General features: G+C 43.5%; 4 protein-coding genes across 9 annotated transcripts in view; 1 reads left to right on the top strand and 3 right to left on the bottom strand.

Annotated features, from left to right (window-relative positions):
• Positions 1-2: 2 nt before the first annotated feature.
• On the bottom strand, positions 3-3,648 carry LOC124388086 (UMP-CMP kinase-like). 2 transcript variants are annotated; one of them, XM_046852735.1, is made up of 6 exons: positions 3,349-3,648; positions 2,863-3,009; positions 2,145-2,294; positions 1,986-2,062; positions 348-444; positions 3-229 (listed from the first exon to the last, which is right to left on the bottom strand). In XM_046852735.1, exons 1-6 carry the CDS (start codon positions 3,421-3,423, stop codon positions 188-190), a joined length of 588 nt encoding a protein of 195 aa, XP_046708691.1. In that variant the 5' UTR covers positions 3,424-3,648; the 3' UTR covers positions 3-187. The 2 variants fall into 2 exon arrangements, with proteins under 2 accessions (XP_046708691.1, XP_046708692.1); XM_046852736.1 differs by lacking the exon at positions 3,349-3,648 and adding an exon at positions 3,159-3,328.
• A 90-nt stretch (positions 3,649-3,738) lies between these two features.
• Positions 3,739-10,642, bottom strand: LOC124388084 (UMP-CMP kinase). The gene is made up of 6 exons (XM_046852730.1): positions 10,359-10,642; positions 8,896-9,042; positions 7,342-7,494; positions 7,166-7,242; positions 4,712-4,808; positions 3,739-4,612 (listed from the first exon to the last, which is right to left on the bottom strand). The coding sequence occupies exons 1-6, from the start codon at positions 10,488-10,490 to the stop codon at positions 4,571-4,573; spliced, it is 648 nt and encodes a 215-aa protein (XP_046708686.1). The 5' UTR covers positions 10,491-10,642; the 3' UTR covers positions 3,739-4,570.
• A 144-nt stretch (positions 10,643-10,786) lies between these two features.
• fam78ba (family with sequence similarity 78 member Ba) lies at positions 10,787-15,436 on the top strand. 4 transcript variants are annotated; one of them, XM_046852732.1, is made up of 3 exons: positions 10,787-11,346; positions 12,238-12,632; positions 13,438-15,426. In XM_046852732.1, exons 2-3 carry the CDS (start codon positions 12,292-12,294, stop codon positions 13,958-13,960), a joined length of 864 nt encoding a protein of 287 aa, XP_046708688.1. In that variant the 5' UTR covers positions 10,787-11,346; positions 12,238-12,291; the 3' UTR covers positions 13,961-15,426. The 4 variants fall into 4 exon arrangements, with proteins under 4 accessions (XP_046708688.1, XP_046708689.1, XP_046708687.1 ...); XM_046852733.1 differs by lacking the exon at positions 12,238-12,632 and having other exon boundaries at positions 13,438-15,436; XM_046852731.1 differs by having other exon boundaries at positions 10,787-12,632; positions 13,438-15,423.
• A 48-nt stretch (positions 15,437-15,484) lies between these two features.
• Positions 15,485-17,952, bottom strand: part of slc35a3b (solute carrier family 35 member A3b) — a 4,062-nt gene continuing 1,594 nt past the window's right edge. The window contains exons 4-9 of one of the 2 annotated variants that reach the window (XM_046852728.1): positions 17,428-17,582; positions 17,216-17,338; positions 16,476-16,650; positions 16,249-16,367; positions 16,021-16,154; positions 15,485-15,916 (exon numbers count right to left, since the gene is read on the bottom strand). In XM_046852728.1, coding sequence (XP_046708684.1) covers positions 15,817-15,916; positions 16,021-16,154; positions 16,249-16,367; positions 16,476-16,650; positions 17,216-17,338; positions 17,428-17,582 — 806 coding nt within the window. In that variant the 3' untranslated portion in view covers positions 15,485-15,816. Of the gene's footprint in view, positions 15,917-16,020; positions 16,179-16,248; positions 16,368-16,475; positions 16,651-17,215; positions 17,339-17,427; positions 17,583-17,952 lie in introns of those variants that run through there. The other variant, XM_046852729.1, reaches the window with a different exon arrangement.

Below are 17,952 nucleotides of genomic sequence, written 5' to 3'. Positions count from 1 at the left end.
CGTTGCTTGGTTTCATTTTATTTAAAACAAATAGAAAAAGGTGTAAAACCATGTTTAACAATAAGGAGGACATTTCTCTGAAATTACCCAGGGGTACACTTTACACACACTTTTAAACAAAGAATGTAAAAAACCTGTAAATAAATCAATCAGGTGGTGATGTCACTGGGGGGCGGAGTCAGCAGGATCAACCCTCTCTGTCGAAGACTGACTTCACGTCGGCGAAAACCTGCAGAAAACACAACACAACACGTCTGATCTGATCTGATCTAACAGTCACCTATTACCGCAATCTTAATCATTATTATAATTATTTATCATTTAAACTCCGCCCACCACAGTCTCACCTCACTGATGGAGCGTGAAGCGTCGATGCTGCGTATTTTCCCCTGCTTCTCATAGCGCTCTATAACCGGACGCGTGGACTTCACATAAGTGTGGATCCTGCACAAGAAGCACTGACTCACTCTTAGCACATCATCATCTCCCTCAGTGGTTTCTCCTTATTTTCATCATTGTACATTAATACTAAAGAATCCAATCTATGAAAGCACACATCTGGAATTATCCAAAAGTAGCTCCATTTTTTTTCTGCACAAGACCACTGATGTTCTAGAAGCATTTATATAAACATGCTCTAAGGCTGGTCGTTTTAATAAACTAATCCTGTGCAGCAGAGGTAGCTCTTGGTCTTCCTTTCCTGGGACAGTTCTCATGAGAGTCTGTTTCATCATCGCGTGTGTTGTTCTGAAGACTGCACTTAGACAATGTTTTTACTGACTGACCTTCATTTCCCCATGTTTTCTCTTTCCTTAACTGATGTTTCTTTCCATCATGTGGATTTGTACAGTAGATGATTTGTACTGTAGGAGCAGCACTTATTGGACTACTGACTCTGTACTCACACTTTCCTCTGCACAAGACAACTGATGCTCTAAAGCACATAAGAGAAGACAAGAAATGTCCCAAATGAACTTCTGATAAAACACACATGTGACCTGAAACCCATTCCAGGTGAAGACCTCGTGATCAGATGAGAGAATACAGTGAGTTTGCTGAGCTGCACTCAAATCTACCTGGAGACACTTTAGATGATCTAAAAGATAAAAGATATTCTGGGTTCTGGAACACGGTTTTGTTTACTACAGAATTCCAGATGTTGTTCTTTTATAGGTCGGACTCTTAACTATTAATGTACAATGTTGAAAAGAATAAATAATAAAGAAAAGCCACTGAAGGAGAAGATGTGTGCAGCTGTTTCACTGGGAAACGGATAAATACTGTGTACTCGCAGTTTAGACCGCGTTCACGTGATACGGAGCACAGCGCCCCCTAGTTGCGAGCACGAAACAGAACAATATATTTGTAATCATTTTTATTCTGACGTTGTTCGTAATTTTATAGAAAAAACACCTCAAAATACTTAATTATCTGATATAATATTATATTAATACACTGTACGGCTAAACGTACCCTTCTGTCCTTATACACCTGATACAGGTGCAAACATAAATCTAGCTATATTTGTATATTTATATAATTTTATTTGAATTATTTATCAAAATTGCTATTTGCACTTAGATGCTAACTCATTTCATTAACCCTGTACTTGTACTCTGCACAATGACAAAGTTTGATCTAATCTAATCTAATCTAATCTAATCTGATCTTTTCCCAGTCATATGTATGTGGTTCTTCCCTGATCTGTTCCCACAATGTTGTATTAGATGTCTTCAGATGTGGTAGCATGAAATGTTCCAAAAGCCAGCTCCATGAAGATCTGCTTTACGTAGGTTGGAGTGGAAGATCTCCTGCTATAGACCTTAAAACCTTTAGAACACCTTTGGGATGAATGTGAACGCTGACTGCACCCCAAACCTCCTCCTCTAATCATCTTGTGGAACTTAATGAAAGTTAATGGACAGGATTTCTCTCAGAACACTGGCCCATACTAAGCGTTTCTTTTATTTACATAAAATTATTACCTTCTCTCCAAGCTTTCGCTGTTATCATCGTCCCTCCCGCTGCTCTTCCCTCTTTCTAGGCACCTGTTCTTGCAAATCTGCAGCCAAGAATCCAAAACGATCATTAACATCTGTCTCTAAAAGCTCTCCTTCCACCACAGGGCAGGTGAAGTGACTCACCTCGTTACTGCAGTCCAAAAATAGGACGAATTTGACGTCCGCTTTGCCGTCCATGAGTTTCGTCCAGCCTCGCAAGTTCTCCTCGTCTGGAGGGAAGCCGTCGATGAGAAAGTGGAACTTCTCCTCGCTCTTCATGGTCTCCTCCATTGCCTGGAGATGACAGAAATGGGTTGATCACTCTACAGCTTTCGGTTCTGTAAGATCTCCAGGTGATCTTAAATACACTAGTATATATATATATTGTTGTAAATGAAGGTCCCAGAACATTTGGAGTTAGAAGGGAAGAACCAGGAAATGAACCAGGAACCAGACCTGCTGTGGTTAAAAGAAACAATGCAAAAATAATTCAATATGAAAGTTCTGAATTCGATTTTTCTTTCTTTCTCTTCTCTTTAAAACGGATCTGACTGTAGTGGGCTGCTCTGGGCACCATGTTCCTGTGTGATGATGTCTTTATGGTAGATGTTTCACCAAACAGCACATCTTCATGGCTCTTTCACATAAATAAAAATAAATAAAAAACCCACACAAAGTATTTGAGTTCTTACATAATAAAACCAGATACGCTTTAGGTTTCCACAAACCTCTGTGGTTTCCTTTTCCTCATCATCCTCGTTTCACTGCCACTGACCCACACTCATCTTCTGATGTGATTTTACAGACTGAGGTCCATCTGAAACATAGAGAGAGTTTCTGTGGAAAATCCGGACCTACACACCTTCTTCAGTAAGATGATTGTGATCTCCACAGGAGCAAACTCTCCTCGCTGGAAGCAGCTGTTGAGGATCTGGCTGAACTCCGAGTCTGTTCGGTGACACTCTTTTCTCAGCAGATCTCCAGCGGACAGGTGTGTGTAGCTGTAGTGCTGGACCAAAACAAAAGAAGAAGAAAAGCGTGTGTGAAGGTGACTGGGTGGAGAATCATGTCTTCATGCCTCTTGTGATGGATGTGAAGCTGCACTCTGACCATGTTCTTCTCAGTCGGTTCGAAAGTGTGGTCTTCTGAGATACTTACTGTTTCTAAGGGGCCGCTTGGAGGTGCTGGGATTCGAACTGATGACATTCTGAGCGAAAAACCAACCTCTGAAGCTTTTAATAAATAACGCGCTAATGAAATAACGAGCTCAGAAACAAATGCGCGCGCGACCTCGGCTCGTTCCGTGTTTTTATTGATTTAGAGAAAACGTGATCCATCGTGATCGTACCTGTGCGACTTTGGAGCATTGGGTTCCTTTCCCGGCTCCTGGTCCACCCAGGGCGAACACAACCTGAGGGATCATGGCGAAGAAAAGCACATCTCGAGCTTCGTTTTAGTTTCGGTTTCAATTCACGTGCACTCATTTCATGTTCCTACTTTTACTGCTCAGAATGTTTGTGAGATGATGATATAGTGCAGTACAAAAAGTATTGGCACCTCTCTTCTCACCTGCTTGTATAACCCGTTATTGGGGTGCCAATACTTTGTGCGTCGCAACACAGTGACTGCTCTGAAGAATCCCTGAGCAGTGATGAGTCCTCCAGCAGTTCTGATGGACCACAATCTGGCTGGAATTGAAGGCCACGCCTTCTTCTTATAAATAATAAACAGACACAAATTCCTGAAGTAGGAGATCTTTATTCTTTTATTATTGTTTTTTTTACACTGGATGATTTTGTGATTAGAATCAAAAGAATATTAAAATTAAACATTCCAGCTACCACCAGGCCCGTCGTGTAAGTAGTAATATGACCGAAGACTGACTGCGTAAATGAGTTAAAGTAGAATTGTGTCACGTGACCCCTCTGACCAATCACATGCTCCGGACACTGTATTTAAACTAAACACTTTGGTTGATTGACGGGTTTTCAGTATATTCTGTTTAATATACCGTGTTGGCGAGATCACAATACACACAATACACACAATCATGTGTCCATGTAATGCAGCGCCGCTTAAAATTTCATATAAGAACCATTTTAAATTTTTTTTTATAAAGGATATAATTTAGCCATAGATGTGCTACAGGTTCTTGACCCCCTGTGATCGCTGCTGAGGCCGTTTTCCCCTGGTACATAAGATAATGTATAACAATAATAATAACAAAATAATATCGATATGACACGTTCATATCCATATGGCCACAAATAAAACGCCAAACCTTATCAAACTAAGAGTACTAAGAGTACTATAAGTACTATATACCATTCCTATGGAAAATGTCCTCGTATTGGACTTGGTTGCTCTACCTTTATCATTGTTCTACAGGAATATTGTTCATCTTGGGCATTATGAAGTTGAAATGAACCCCCCCCCCCCCACACACACACACACACACACACATTCACTAAAAAAAAAAAAAAAAATACAGTTAAATGAATAAAAAGATACACGTGTGAATAAATGAGGCGTAGCATCGCTGGACTCGGTTTAGGGCGGAGTCAGCAGGTTCAACCCTCTCTGTCAAAGACTGACTTTACATCGGCGAAGACCTGCGCAGAACACAGCCAATCAGAAAGCTCCTGGATCTGCAGTAATGACATCATACCCCTTATTGTTATTATTCTAAACTCCGCCCACTGCAGTCTCACCTCATTGACAGCCCGTGAGGCGTCGATAGTGTGCACTTTACCATGCTTCTCGTACTGCTCAATGATTGGCCGCGTGGACTGCAGGTACGTCTGGATCCTGTGGAGGAACAACCAGCTCGAACTTATACATACATACTTACAAACAAAAACAGAAGATTGAGAGATTGAAAAGGGGACAGAGGTCACAGGTTTATACGATTGTCTGTTTTAGAGAAAGGAGGTGAACTGGGAATCTAGGGACTCATGAACACAGGGCCATAGGAGACGGGTTGAGAACTTTGTGAATATTAAGGGCCCCAGGGAAAGAATATAGGAACTTGTAGGAACTTGTTCAATAGAGCAGGAACTTGTTCGATAGAAAAATTGGACCTTGAACAAAGCAGGCCCTATATCAATGAATAAGAGTGAAGGACCTTCAAGGATAAAAAAAAATTTATGGAGACAGGGACCTTTTAAAAAAGTAGGATGCTTGGGGGGGCAGGACCTTCTAAAGAATTAAAGCCTTTGGGGACAAAGGACCTTCTGCAATGTAGAACATTTGCGGACACGGGACCTTCTAGAAAGTATAATGTTTGGGGACACAGGACCTTCTAGAAAGAGTAATGTTTGGGGACACAGGACCTTCTAGAAAGTATAATGTTTGGGGACACAGGACCTTCTCAGCATATAGAGAAGAGGTGAAACGGTTAACTGCCTGGTGTGGAGCAAACAACCTGTCTCTGAACGTGGACAAAACGAAAGAGATGGTTGTGGACTTCAGGAGAGCTCAGAGCGACCAATCTCCACTGATTATCGATGGATCCTCTGTGGAGATCGTCAAGAGCACCAAATTCCTTGGTGTTCATCTGGCGGACAACCTCACCTGGTCACTTAACACCAGCTCCATCACCAAGAAAGCCCAGCAGCGTCTATACTTTCTGAGAAGGCTGAGGAAAGCCCACCTCCCTCCCCCCATCCTGTCCATGTTCTACAGAGGGACCATTGAGAGCATTCTGAGCAGCTGCATCACTGCCTGGTTTGGGAATTGCACCGTCTCGGATCGCAAGACCCTACAGAGGATAGTGAGGACAGCTGAGAAGATCATCGGAGTCTCTCTCCCCTCTATCATGGACATATACACCACACACTGCATCCGCAAAGCACACAGCATTGTGGACGATCACACACACCCGTCACACGCATACTTCACCCTCCTACCATCAGGAAAACGGTTCCAAGCATTCGGGCCGTCACAACAAGACTGTGTAACAGTTTCTTCCCACAAGCCATCAGGCTTCTCAACACACAGAACTGAACAGAACTCACACACACTCACACATTCACTTACACACGCACACACGCTCACTGTGTGTTACTGTTACTGAACTGAACTGTACAACCTGGACTAAACACATTCATCACTCATCTCGATCCACTCCATCACCATTTATATATTTATTATTATTTATACTATATTCAGTACAATGTTTATATTCAGTACAATGTTTACATGCTGTTTTTGCACCTTTTATACTACAGTATAATGTTTACATGCTGTCTTTGCACCTCCTTGCTGCTGTTTTTGCACTACATTGCTCTTTCTGTTTGTATTTTCTCCTGGGTATAGTTTTTACATTCACCTCACACAGTACTGTATATGTAAGTATACAGTAGGTTTACTAGTCGGCGCTATACTTGGTTTTTGTCTTTTGTCTTGTCTTGTGTTGTCTGTCTGCACTCTGTCTGTCTGTACTGTTCTTTTGTTTGCACTGTTTGCACCAGGCTGCACTCGATGCACTTTATGTTGTTTTGTTGTTTTTGTGTAGCACCAGGGTTCCGGAGGAACGTTGTTTCGTTTTTACTGTGTACTGTGTACCACTGTGTATAGTAAAAATGACAATAAAAGCCACTTGACTTGACTTGACTTGACTTCTAGAAAGTATAATGTTTGGGGACACATGACCTTCTAGAAAGAAGGACATTTGTGGAGACAGGAATTTCTAAATTGAAAGACCCTTGAGGACACAATACCTCTTTTGGAAAAAAAAAAGGTCTGTCTAGAAATTAGGACTTTTGGGGACACAGGACGTCTAGAATGTAGGACATTTGTGAAGACAGGACTTTCAAAAATATAAGACCCTTGAGGACACAGGACCGTCTAGAAAGTAGGACTTTGGGGACACAGTAACTTTGTGAATAGAGCAGACGTAAGAATATTTGGAATCTAGAAGCTTGAAATGTATGATATCACAGGGCTTTGGAATCATGAGCCATGTTCATGTTGGGTTTGTAGGATGCACCTAAGAAACCTTGGGATTATTTGGGAACATGTGAAACCACAGATCATCAACACAAAGCCCCTGGGAATGAAGGAGTGTGGAATGTCGGCTTGATCAGCACTTTGATATGCATTATAAATAAAGATAAATAAATAAACGGAAACTAGATTTTATGTAAATGTGTAGATAAAGTGACCTTTTCTCCAAGCTCTCTTTGTTGTCATCCGTCCTGCCGCTGCTCTTCCCTCGTTCTAGACACCTGTTAATACAAACCTGCAGGACACAAACAATCCTGATCAGACTCGAAACTGACTCCAGAATTCTCTTCAGCAGCTACGGAAAATCCCACCAGAGGAGCAGGAAGTGACTCACTTCATTACTGCAGTCGAAAAACAGCACAAATTTGACGTCCGCTTTGCCGTCCATGACCCTCGCCCAGCCCTGCAGGTTGTCCTCGTTCCGGGGAAAGCCGTCGATAAGGAAGCGGAACTTGTCTTTGTCTTTCTTCATGGTTCGCTCCATCGCCTGGAGGTGAAAGAAAACCAGAAACGTTTTGACAGCGTAGTAACGTCGACGTGCGAGAACGTGATGACACGTTCACTAGAGGAGTGATACAAAACAAAAAGAACAACCAACAACATCCAATCAGCTACTGGACTACAGAGATTCTCCTGGACAGCGGAACATCACTCGATGCTGTTTATGAAGAAGCTCACTGTGATTGGTCCGAATTTCTGATGCCACTTGTGATGCATAAAACAACTGCTGAAGATCAAAGTGCACAAATAAGCCAATAAACAATTGCCCAAGGAGGGAAAACAGAGGGCGGGGTGTTGAAACAAGACAATAAAACACACGTGTTCTGGTTGTGTCGTGTCTGTGGAAAAGAAATCCCCAAAACAAAAAACATCTACGTTCCTCAAAACAAAGAGATTAGACAGTCGGTTTGCACAATACCGACCTTGGGTGTGACCTTGGTCGCAGAAGCGGGGTGAGCTTATGGTTTTTGGAAATTTGGATGACCTTCCCAAAGAAGCTATTCAATGTCAGGAAAAAGCTGCTTATAAAAATAAATCAAAATAATGAGTGTATACCAGTAATATAATTATTTTCCTCCCTCTATGATGTAATAAATGCAGAAGATCGGATTAAACACAGATTTTATTAAAGACTTTGATCTAATTCGATGTTTAGCATTCCCATGCCCACGATTTTATTACGCTAATATTTGTAGATTTTTTACAGAGAGCTACGAAACATCAGAGCTCCTGCCTCTGAACACGCTGACTGATACTAAAATTAAACTTCTGGTCAAAAGGAAACACACCAAATCTGACTACACTACATTCCAAAAGTATTGGGACACCTGATTTCTCCAGGGACATACTGTTCCCATGAAGCTGGAGGCCTGGATGCAGGAGCATGAAACTTTCCCTTCAGCATGAAATCTGTGCACAAAGCCAGCACCTTGAAGATCTGCTTTCCATGGGTTGGAAGATGTGAAAGATCTCCTGCTATAGAGCTTCAACTCTATTGGGATGAAAGTGAATGCTGACTGCATCCCAGGCCTCCTCACCTTCTCACCTCCATCAGTACCTGACTTTACGAACACCCTTGTGTCTGAATTAATCTCCACAATATCACATTTTAACAGTAAATGGAGATATGATGAAGAATGGAATGTTCAAGAAGCACATACCAATCCTATGCTCAGGTGTCCACAAACATCTTTCTATTGAAATGTTTTTTTGGTTGAGTTTTTTTCTAGACTATAAAAGACGAGATCAGGGTCGGTCCATGGTGTAACTGGTGTGACGAGTTTTTTTTCTAGTTTTATCCCATTCAGCACCTCACAGCACCGGTTCTTCAACCTGATTTTCTGGAATTGTTTTAAAAGCTGGTTATCTGCCATCATGGCCTACAGACCTTCTTCAGTAAGCTGATGGTGATCTCCACAGGGACGATCTTTCCTTCTTTAATGTAGCTGTCGATGAGCACTCCATACTCGGACTCTGTCCGGCTGCGCTCCTCTCTCAGCAGGTCTCCAGCGGACAGATGGGTGTAGCTGTAATTCTGACACACACACACACACACACACACAAACCAGACATTGATTCTTACAGCAGGTCTCACAGTAATGCAGGTAATCGTTTCTATAGTAACAGCTTGTTACATGTAATAAACACAAGGAGTCTCCAGTGTCAGAATGTTGTAACAGTCGGCTGTAACTTGGAGATCTTCAGGAGAGAAGACTCGTGGAGTTGTGAGGGAGAATAAAGACAGGCTGCTGCGAGAGCGAGCGTTTATAGCTGCTATAAACTAAGTGAGAGCAGGAACGTGGGTGTTTGAGGAACTCAGAGGTGATAAAGATAAATAAAGATTTTCCCTGCAGTAGGTGAAATGTCATGGAGCACAGATGCTGACGTTTCAGACAAACAGCAGCCATCTTGCAGAAACAGGATCTAATGGAGGTGGAGAACCTTTAAAACTGCTGTGACGTCACCAGCATGGATAAATAGGGCCTTTATAAAAATGTATGTTTACTTTGCTGGGTAGGAAACACACACACACACACACACACACACACACACACGCCCATGTCCTCATACTGCCACATACACACTCTGAGAATTGTATAGACTTTGATCAAATTCCAGAAAGGAAGTAACAGTAGGAACACGTCGCTGCGTGTGGAATAAATCGGACCTGGTGTGAGTTTCTTGGTCACGTTTTCTCTTAACCAATAACAACATGAAAAATCCAACTCAGGATGAAAAGGACGGGGCAAAGACACGTGAACTCCACGTAACGCACAAGACCTGCACAAGAGTTCCTGTCCCACAAACCGTGTCCTTTTTATGGCGTCCCCAAGAAACCTCACACTTGTTCAGGTCAAATCAAAAACCACATCCTTGTGGACATGCAAACGAACGCGTTTGGGTCGGGAACAATGTGTTGAGGTTCCAAAACAAGTGCCAAGGTGGACTAGTCGTGATCAGACACGTGTTAGTGTGAAGCACAGACATCAGATGGACATGCAGAATGCTTTAATGGTTCAGTTGATCCTCCTGCAGGGGGTTTAGTGTTTAGATCATCATCAGACGAGCCAAGGGCTGTGAACATGACTCCCTTTATCAAGTGCTGGTTTAAAGGTCCCTGAGGTTTGGAACTGGTTTATACTAGATGGTAAATTTCTGAACACCGGAAATAACCTGGAAGAATCCCAGAAGACTTCCCTGTGTCCTTTATAAGGCAGAAGAAAGATGAATATTGATCATTTCTCTGAATTATGTTCCGGAAACAGGATTAAAACGCTTCTCCGTGTGGGTTTTATGACTGAATATAATTCCAGGACATGTGTGATGTCCGAGCCCTGTGTCTTGTCCTACCTCCACGATTTTGGCGCACTGAGTTCCCTTTCCGGCTCCGGGGCCGCCCAGGACGAACACAACCTGCGGATTCATGGCGAACAAAATCCTCGGGGCTTTGTTACACAGGCTGCGGAGCGGTCCAGCGATCATAAACCCCGCAAGAGGGAAACAGGGGAGGAGGAGGACACGTAGAAGAAGGAACGGAGAAGACGCGTCGAAAAGGTCGCCGATGAATGAGCGGAACGAGTTGGCCGGTGAGTAGGAAGTGGCGCTCGGAGCTCGATTCCACTTCCGCCGCGTGAAGCGAGCGCGACCAATCAGCGAGCGCGGTAGGCGTGGTCCTGAAAGGTTTTTTTTGGAGGGGTGGGGGGCACACAAACCACGCCCCGGTGTCGTGAACGCGCACGGCTGCTGAGGCTGCTCGGTGCGCGTGACCTGAATAACCATCAGCACTGGACACAATTGAACAGCGACCAGCGCGTTCACGGTGAAAGACAGAAAAGGGGGCGACAAAAAACCGAATAATATAATTGTTATAATAATAATAATAATTTCGGATTATGAACATGTGTGTGGGGGTTTTGACCTAAGGATGCGTCCAGGGGATTATTCCCGTTCGCGTTTCCGGTGCCGTCATCCAGCGCGTCGTCTCAGGAACCCTTCGGCTCGGATGCTGCCTCATCAGCCGCCGCCGCCGCCTCCTCCATCTTCTTCTTCAGCACCTCGCCATTGACATGACGGCGGGGACGCGGGGCGCGGAGACACGCACGGCGGGGACGTGGGAACCGGAAAAAGAGCGCACCCGAGCGGCGTCCAGGACGAACGCCAAGGGCAGTGCGGCACACCGCGGGAGGAGAGGTGGAGGAAGAGGAGGAGAAGGAGGTGGTGGAAGAGAAGGAACAAGAAGAAGCAGTAGGAAGAGAGGGTCGATAGCGGAGCTGCTGTCCGTTTCCCACCCCTCCATCCCCTCCATCTTCCGTTAGTCCGGTTATTACCGGTGGTGGTGGTGGGTTTTTTTTCTTCCCTAAAAAAAAAACAACAACAACAACAAAAAAACGGCTCAAACCCGCGCGCGCGGACCTCCCTGTCAATCAACCTGGTCGCTTGGCAACCAGCAGCGGCGCTCGCGCACCGCACCGCACCGCACCACTCCGGCTGAAGGAACAGATCCTGATTTTAATTAAATATTATTACAATTATTATTATTATTTATTATTATTATTATTATTATTATTATTGTCACAAAAGTGTCGACGAAGCCACTTAACACCTCGTCGCTACCGCTTCTGCTTTATTCCGCGCGTTTCTCCTCATAAAACAGCGGCAGGTGTGGCCACAAGCTAACGAGGCTAACAAACTTTCCTCACTTTTTACCTCAGTCTGGAAAAAGCGCGCGAAATTCACGTGTTACTTATGAGGATTTATTATTATCACATATAAAGTGTTGGTAATGATTAAGAATTAAATCGTTCTGTCGTTAAGTACTTTAATAACTTATTTATTAAGAAAAAAAATCAAAGGTATTTTATTTATAATTGAGATCTAACTCATTAATGTATTTCAGGGATAAAGTTAGCTAGCGACGTTTCATCCTATGCTAGCTTAGCTTATCTTAGCTACTGCTACCGCGAACTACTTTAAATAGATCTCATTACGAGTTACCGGCTATATTTAATAAAGAATATTATTACTATTAATATTATATTGTAACTGAACCTGTGTAACTTTATTCACACAATGTAAGAATTACCTCAGTAATAGGAGTGTAGCGGCGAAGCTAATTTTGTAGCCTGACGAAAGCTCACTGTGTGCGCGCGCGTGTGTGCGTGTGTGTGTGTGTGTGTTTTTACACTACAATACGTCGTTAGCAATATACGCAGAAGGTTTCTTTTCCCAGGTGTGTGTGTTTAGGTGCCAGCGTTTCTGTCCCGTTGCTAAGGGACTTGAACATATGAGCGCACGGCTCCGAACTGCTTCGTTCCTGCCGTCACTCGTCACGCTCACGCTCACGCTCCTAGTAGGCGAGGCCATGGGCTGCCTCCAGAGCGTGGCGTGTAAACCGCGCGTGCGGCGCGAGAACATCGTGGTGTACGAGGTGTCAGCATCCATCGACCGGAGCCCCACGGTGGTGGAGGAGAACTCGCCCATCGTGTTGCGCTACAGAACGCCCTACTTCCGCGCCTCCGCCGGGGTCGTCATGCCGCCCGTGCCACGGAATGAGACGTGGACAGTGGGCTGGATTCAAGCGTGTACGCAGATGGAGTTCTACAACACGTACGGAGACGCTGGCGCGTGAGTAACCGCCATGACCTGGGACGCCATGACAGCATCGCTCAGCATCAATAATAATAATAATAATAATAATAATAATAATAATAATACATTATACATAATAATAATAATAATAATAATAATAATAATATATTTGGAAATTTGGAAAGATTGTCAAAGTGCTGTTTTGCAGAAAGTGAAGTACTGCTTGGAGTGTTTGCTCATCCTGCTTCTTCTGAACCACACCAAAAACAAACATGAGGGGTTTATTATTTATAGTCGATAATTCAACCAGCATGAAGCACTGCGCAGGTGTAGTTAAACCTGAACTCGGTAGGGGGCGCCGTAGAGCGTTATTTACAGGAGGACTCTCAGTGAAAGTGTCTCTTATTGCACACTTGCTTTTGATTCCAACTGAGAAGTGAGTAATGTAAGATAGTAAAGGGAAGGGGACAAAAACTAAATAAATATATGTAGTATCCTGTTCTCTAACATACTGTTTTGACATGGAATACGCTTTACTGCATTCATAAAAACTTAAATTACTGCATCTAACATCATCCTCTGCCCCAGTGCACATCTCATCTTCTTTTCTGCTTCTTTTCATCTTCGTTTCATACCTCCATCACTTTCAGTCGAGGAGCTGATTGGTGAGAAGTTGCCTGATGATGTTTCCTCGCTGCATGTTTGTTCTCAAACCCTTCTGTTATTTGTTATTTGAATAAACTTTTGAAAGAACGATCCCCCTTTTATTTCTCCATCTGCTCTATCCCTTAATTTGAAGCACGTCTCGTGACCCTCTTGTGAATGTTTCCTCCCCCTGCAGGTCGAGCTGGGAGCTTCCGGAGCTGCGTGAAGGTCGCGTGAAGGCCATCAGTGACTCGGACGGCGTCAGCTACCCTTGGTATGGCAACACTACGGAAACGGTGACCATTGTGGGTCCGACGTCCAAGCCGTCACGTCTCACCGTCAGCATGAACGACAACTTCTACCCAAGCGTGACGTGGGCGGTGCCTGTGGGTGAAAGCGGCACGCCGGCGCTCACTCGAGTCACTCGTGACCAGAGCTTCATCACGTGGTTGGTGGCCTTGAACACCGTGACACGTGAGAAGATCCTGCTGCAGACGGTGCGCTGGCGAATGCGGGTCGACATCGCCGTCAATCCCGTGATGCCTCTGGGCTCCCGCGCCACCCTCGTCAGCCCGACGCACCAGGAACAGCCGCTCATCCTCACCAACAACGAACCCATCCCGCCAAATGCACTGGCGCGACCCAACGCCAACGACGCGCAAGTGTTAATGTGGAGGCCAAGAAGAGGACCACCGCTAGTCGTCATTCCCTCCAAATAAAACGCCAGCTAAAACAACGTAGCATCGTTAGTGTCTGTGCAGGAGCATGGAATCATGGGAAATAAGCAGGAGGGTTAAAGCTTGTCCTGTACCGTCTGTTCAGAGGATCATGGGAAACCAGGGGTTCCTCAGCAATGAACTGCTCTGAGAATGCTGAACAAAAGGTGAAGAATCATGCATGAAGATCCTCAGTGGATTAAGGCAGACTCCGTTGTGCCCAGGCGAGTCATGTGACGTGAAACAGATCCTCGGGGTTCTGAATGACACCAGACTGGAGGAGTTTCATTAGCATAAGGAGCTTTTACACCGCTTTAGAAGATGCTAGCAGAGACGCTTAGCTAGCGAACACAACACAAGCAGTGATCGAGAGGTGTAGCATGATTAGCAATGTCTCTCTTACACACACACACACACACACACACACACACACAAAATAAGTCTCCCCTCATGCCTTCCTTACTCAGGTGCTGCACTGTAGGCAGCCTCCATGTTGGCACACAGTCCTTCTGTCCTCCATCCCCACTGCTCTTTTCTGTCCTCTCATGCAGACACTCCACAGGTGCTCACGCTGTGAAATTTCCATCACATAAACCTCCTCTATTCAACACACACACACACACACACACACACACACACACACACACACACACACAAACACACTCACACTTAATAAAACGCAGACCGCCGAAAGAAGAATTTACTCTGCATGTGTTTAGATGATCTATCTATCTATCTATCTATCTATCTATCTATCTATCTATCTATCTATCTATCTATCTATCTATCTATCTATCTATCTATCTATCTATCTATCTATCTATCTATCTATCTATCTATCTATCTATCTAAATTATTCTTCAATCAGCTCCCGACACTTTAAAGCTTTCAACCCTACAAGGTGACTGAAGTGATCACGTGACTAGATCTCTCTCTCTCTCTCTCTCTCTCTCTCTCTCTCTCTCTCTCTCTCTCTCTCTCTCTCTCTCTCTCTCTCACACACACACACACACACACACACACACACACACACACACACACAGAGCTTTGTATTAAACCAGGATGTTATTCACCAGCAGCACATCTGGATGTCACATCGACAAAAATCATCCTGATCTTGAACTTCTTTCTTCAAGTAAAAAATAAATAAATTAACAATTTTATTCAAATCAGATGAAGGACAATTTTCTCGAAGATCAACACACTTGAACGCCTCCGCAGCTGATTTCAATTTGAATATCGCTTCTTCGTATCCAATTCAAGTCTATGCAACGGCTACACGCAGGCTAGCTAACTGCAGAGAAGAAGAAGGAGGAGAAGAATGAGAAGAAGCCTCGGACTCTTGAGCACAGAAAATTTGAGAAACAAAGCGATGGAGGAGATTCTCTTTTTTTTGCATGCCAATGGTTTTATTGATTGGAAATAAACTGTGATGCGTTTCTGTTGTTTCTGCTGAAGGGTGGTGAGATCTTTGGGTGGGGGTGGGGGTGGGGGTGGGCGGCTTTGAATAAAACGATACTGAGCATATTGAAAAGTAACAGCCTCTGGCTTTTATTGCAGTCCAGGAGAAAAAGAGACCATCAGACTGATGATTAAACAACAGGCACAGTGTTCCTCACAGTGTTCCTCGCAGTGTTCCTCAGTGTTGCTCCGGTAAAAAAATACCAGAATCCTTCATTTACCATTTAATGTGAACTTTGAAATGGAAGTGTATCTTTCACGCTGCAGTTGCAGTCTCTGCCAAAAACACTTCACATCAGCATCAACGCTTTAATACTTTACTATCACCTATGCCATCACACCTTTTATCTTCATACACTCTTTTCCTCTTCCTTCTTCTTCACCTCAGAATGTCATGCTCACACATCATTCCTTGTCCTAGGGTTTACACCAGATCTCCAGTCATACCCATAAAGGAATGTGGCTATGATGACCAATGCAGCACCCACGAAGAACAAACTGTTGCAGAGAGAAGAAAATTAATTATGCTTCAGATATAAAATTTAGGAATTTTGAAAACAGAATCTGGATTTAATCCATTAGTGTGAAGGTTTCTGCGATACCTGGTGGGATTAAAGTCCTGCAGCCAGAAGTAAGAGATGAGCGTGGATAACATGATGGAGCCAGATGTAGCAAAGCTCTTTAGGATGTTATCTGCGTATTTGATGACCGCTGCCACAATCAAGCCACCCAAAGCCTAGAGTCGGATTAAAACAAAGTTCTGGATTACACAGATGTCAGAAAGTGCATGAACATCATGAGAAGGAGAAAAAAACATGAAAGTGATCCACCTGTAGAACCACCACAGTCCAGGTCACGCCATTATAACCCTGTAAAAGTCCATTCTCCCAGACCTTATCCCCATCTTGCACAAACACTCCGATTAAGCCAAAGATAAGACCAAACAAACCTGCAGGAGAGGCAGAAGCAATAGGAGCAAAGCAAACACCATGTTAACAAGAATATGACCTCAAACAAACAAAAGGATCAGAAACTAAATATATAAATGGTCCCGGACCCAGCTGGATGTTGCGTATCCAGACGCTCTGGCTGCTCTCTTTAAGGATCTTCTCAAAGTAAACGCCAGCGAAGCCACTGGAGAAGCAGGCGGACAGCACAGCGAGGACACCCATTAACTGTGAAGCCACAACCACCTCCTCCTTCTCAGAGCTGGAGCGAGACGGTGAGGGCCACTGGGAGTCATAAAGATATAGAAATAGATATTAAACCAACCAGCCATGACAGTGTGTCAGTTTTATCTGCTTGCTTATTTGGGTGTGTGTTTGCTCAACTGTCCTCCATCACTTCCTTGTCCACAAGGGTGGATGGATGATTTGGGAGATTTATATCGGTTAGTTGCTATAATTCAATATTAATAAAACGTATCATGCCATCTGTAGTTCCTGAGTCATACAAACTACAGAGAAGCAGAACGAGTGAATGCAGTCATAATCAGACCCACATGAAGCCAATCAGAGTTAGAAACCAAGACCACGCCCTTTTGTGGGAGGGGTGTGGGGGTAACAATGTAACAAAACACATGACATTAAAGCCATTAAAATAATTTGAATTTTAAATTGACAAAATGTGACAAATTATCTTCCCTGTCAGTTGGTCATTTCATTGACTTCGCCCTCCAAAACATCTGGAAGGACTTTTCTCCAAACTTTTCCTAAACCCTTAAACTAAAACACTCAGAACCGTGTGAAGAAATCTGGTGTAAATATCACAGCCACGTGATCGACAGGTCGCTGTTACCTGTACAAAGGCGATGCCTGTCGTTAGGACGAGTAATGAGAGCCACTGGAGGATCCGAAGTCTCTTCCCGAGCATGGACACGGAGAACAGAGCGGTGGTGAGGATCTTCATCTGATATGTCACCTGGAAAACACACCCACAGGTCAGGACGAGTTGCTCCTCAGCTCACACTTCCACTATATACGGGCAGTTGGAATGAAGTTGTGGGTCACCTGGTACGTCGCAGCATCCAGGTTGGACAGAGCCACGTAGAGCAGGTTGTTCTGCAGCGTGTAGATTCCCGACGGAATCGCCAGCTTCATGGTGTCTAAGGGTTTATCGATGATCTCCTCCTTCAGCACCTGATTCAGGCCTCGAACACTGAAACCTGACAAACACAAAACAGCACTCTGAGAAAAAATACCGTAAAAAATACTTTATAAAAAGAATGCGCTTGATTTTGATTTAAAATGCTTTTAGATTCAAATCTAATTTTATTCCAGTGGTTACAAATGTTTTTTTTTTTTTTCATTTAATTTCAATAATATTGGAAGCAAGAAGAAAAAAAGTCTTTTAAAAATAATAAAGATTAAATAGATAAAAACATAAAATAGTTTCACCTTTTCCAACCATTTAACATCAAATCAACTGCTTTCCTAATCTTTAATTCATTATTATAAAATATTTCTATATGTGTATATTATATTATTATTACATTTTATTATTCACAACTTTTTTTTAATTGCTATTTAAATTTA

This window comes from Silurus meridionalis, chromosome 6 (genome assembly GCF_014805685.1).
Source record: "Silurus meridionalis isolate SWU-2019-XX chromosome 6, ASM1480568v1, whole genome shotgun sequence".
Classification (NCBI taxonomy): Eukaryota; Metazoa; Chordata; class Actinopteri; order Siluriformes; family Siluridae; genus Silurus; species Silurus meridionalis.
Note: the sequence above shows the minus strand (reverse complement) of the source record. Positions and strands in the feature narration are given on the sequence as shown.

Coding starts and splice junctions, on each gene's coding strand:
- LOC124388086 (XM_046852735.1), bottom strand. CDS start 3,423: ATGATCCCTCAGGTTGTGTTCGCCCTGGGTGGACCAGGAGCCGGGAAA. Junction 3,010..3,348: donor AATGCTCCAAAGTCGCACAG/GTACGATCACGA, acceptor GTTTTGGTCCAG/CACTACAGCTACACACACCT. Junction 2,295..2,862: donor CAATCATCTTACTGAAGAAG/GTGTGTAGGTCC, acceptor TGTCATCTCCAG/GCAATGGAGGAGACCATGAA.
- LOC124388084 (XM_046852730.1), bottom strand. CDS start 10,490: ATGATCGCTGGACCGCTCCGCAGCCTGTGTAACAAAGCCCCGAGGATT. Junction 9,043..10,358: donor AGTGCGCCAAAATCGTGGAG/GTAGGACAAGAC, acceptor TGTGTGTGTCAG/AATTACAGCTACACCCATCT. Junction 7,495..8,895: donor CCATCAGCTTACTGAAGAAG/GTCTGTAGGCCA, acceptor TTTCACCTCCAG/GCGATGGAGCGAACCATGAA.
- fam78ba (XM_046852732.1), top strand. CDS start 12,292: ATGAGCGCACGGCTCCGAACTGCTTCGTTCCTGCCGTCACTCGTCACG. Junction 12,633..13,437: donor ACGTACGGAGACGCTGGCGC/GTGAGTAACCGC, acceptor CTCCCCCTGCAG/GTCGAGCTGGGAGCTTCCGG.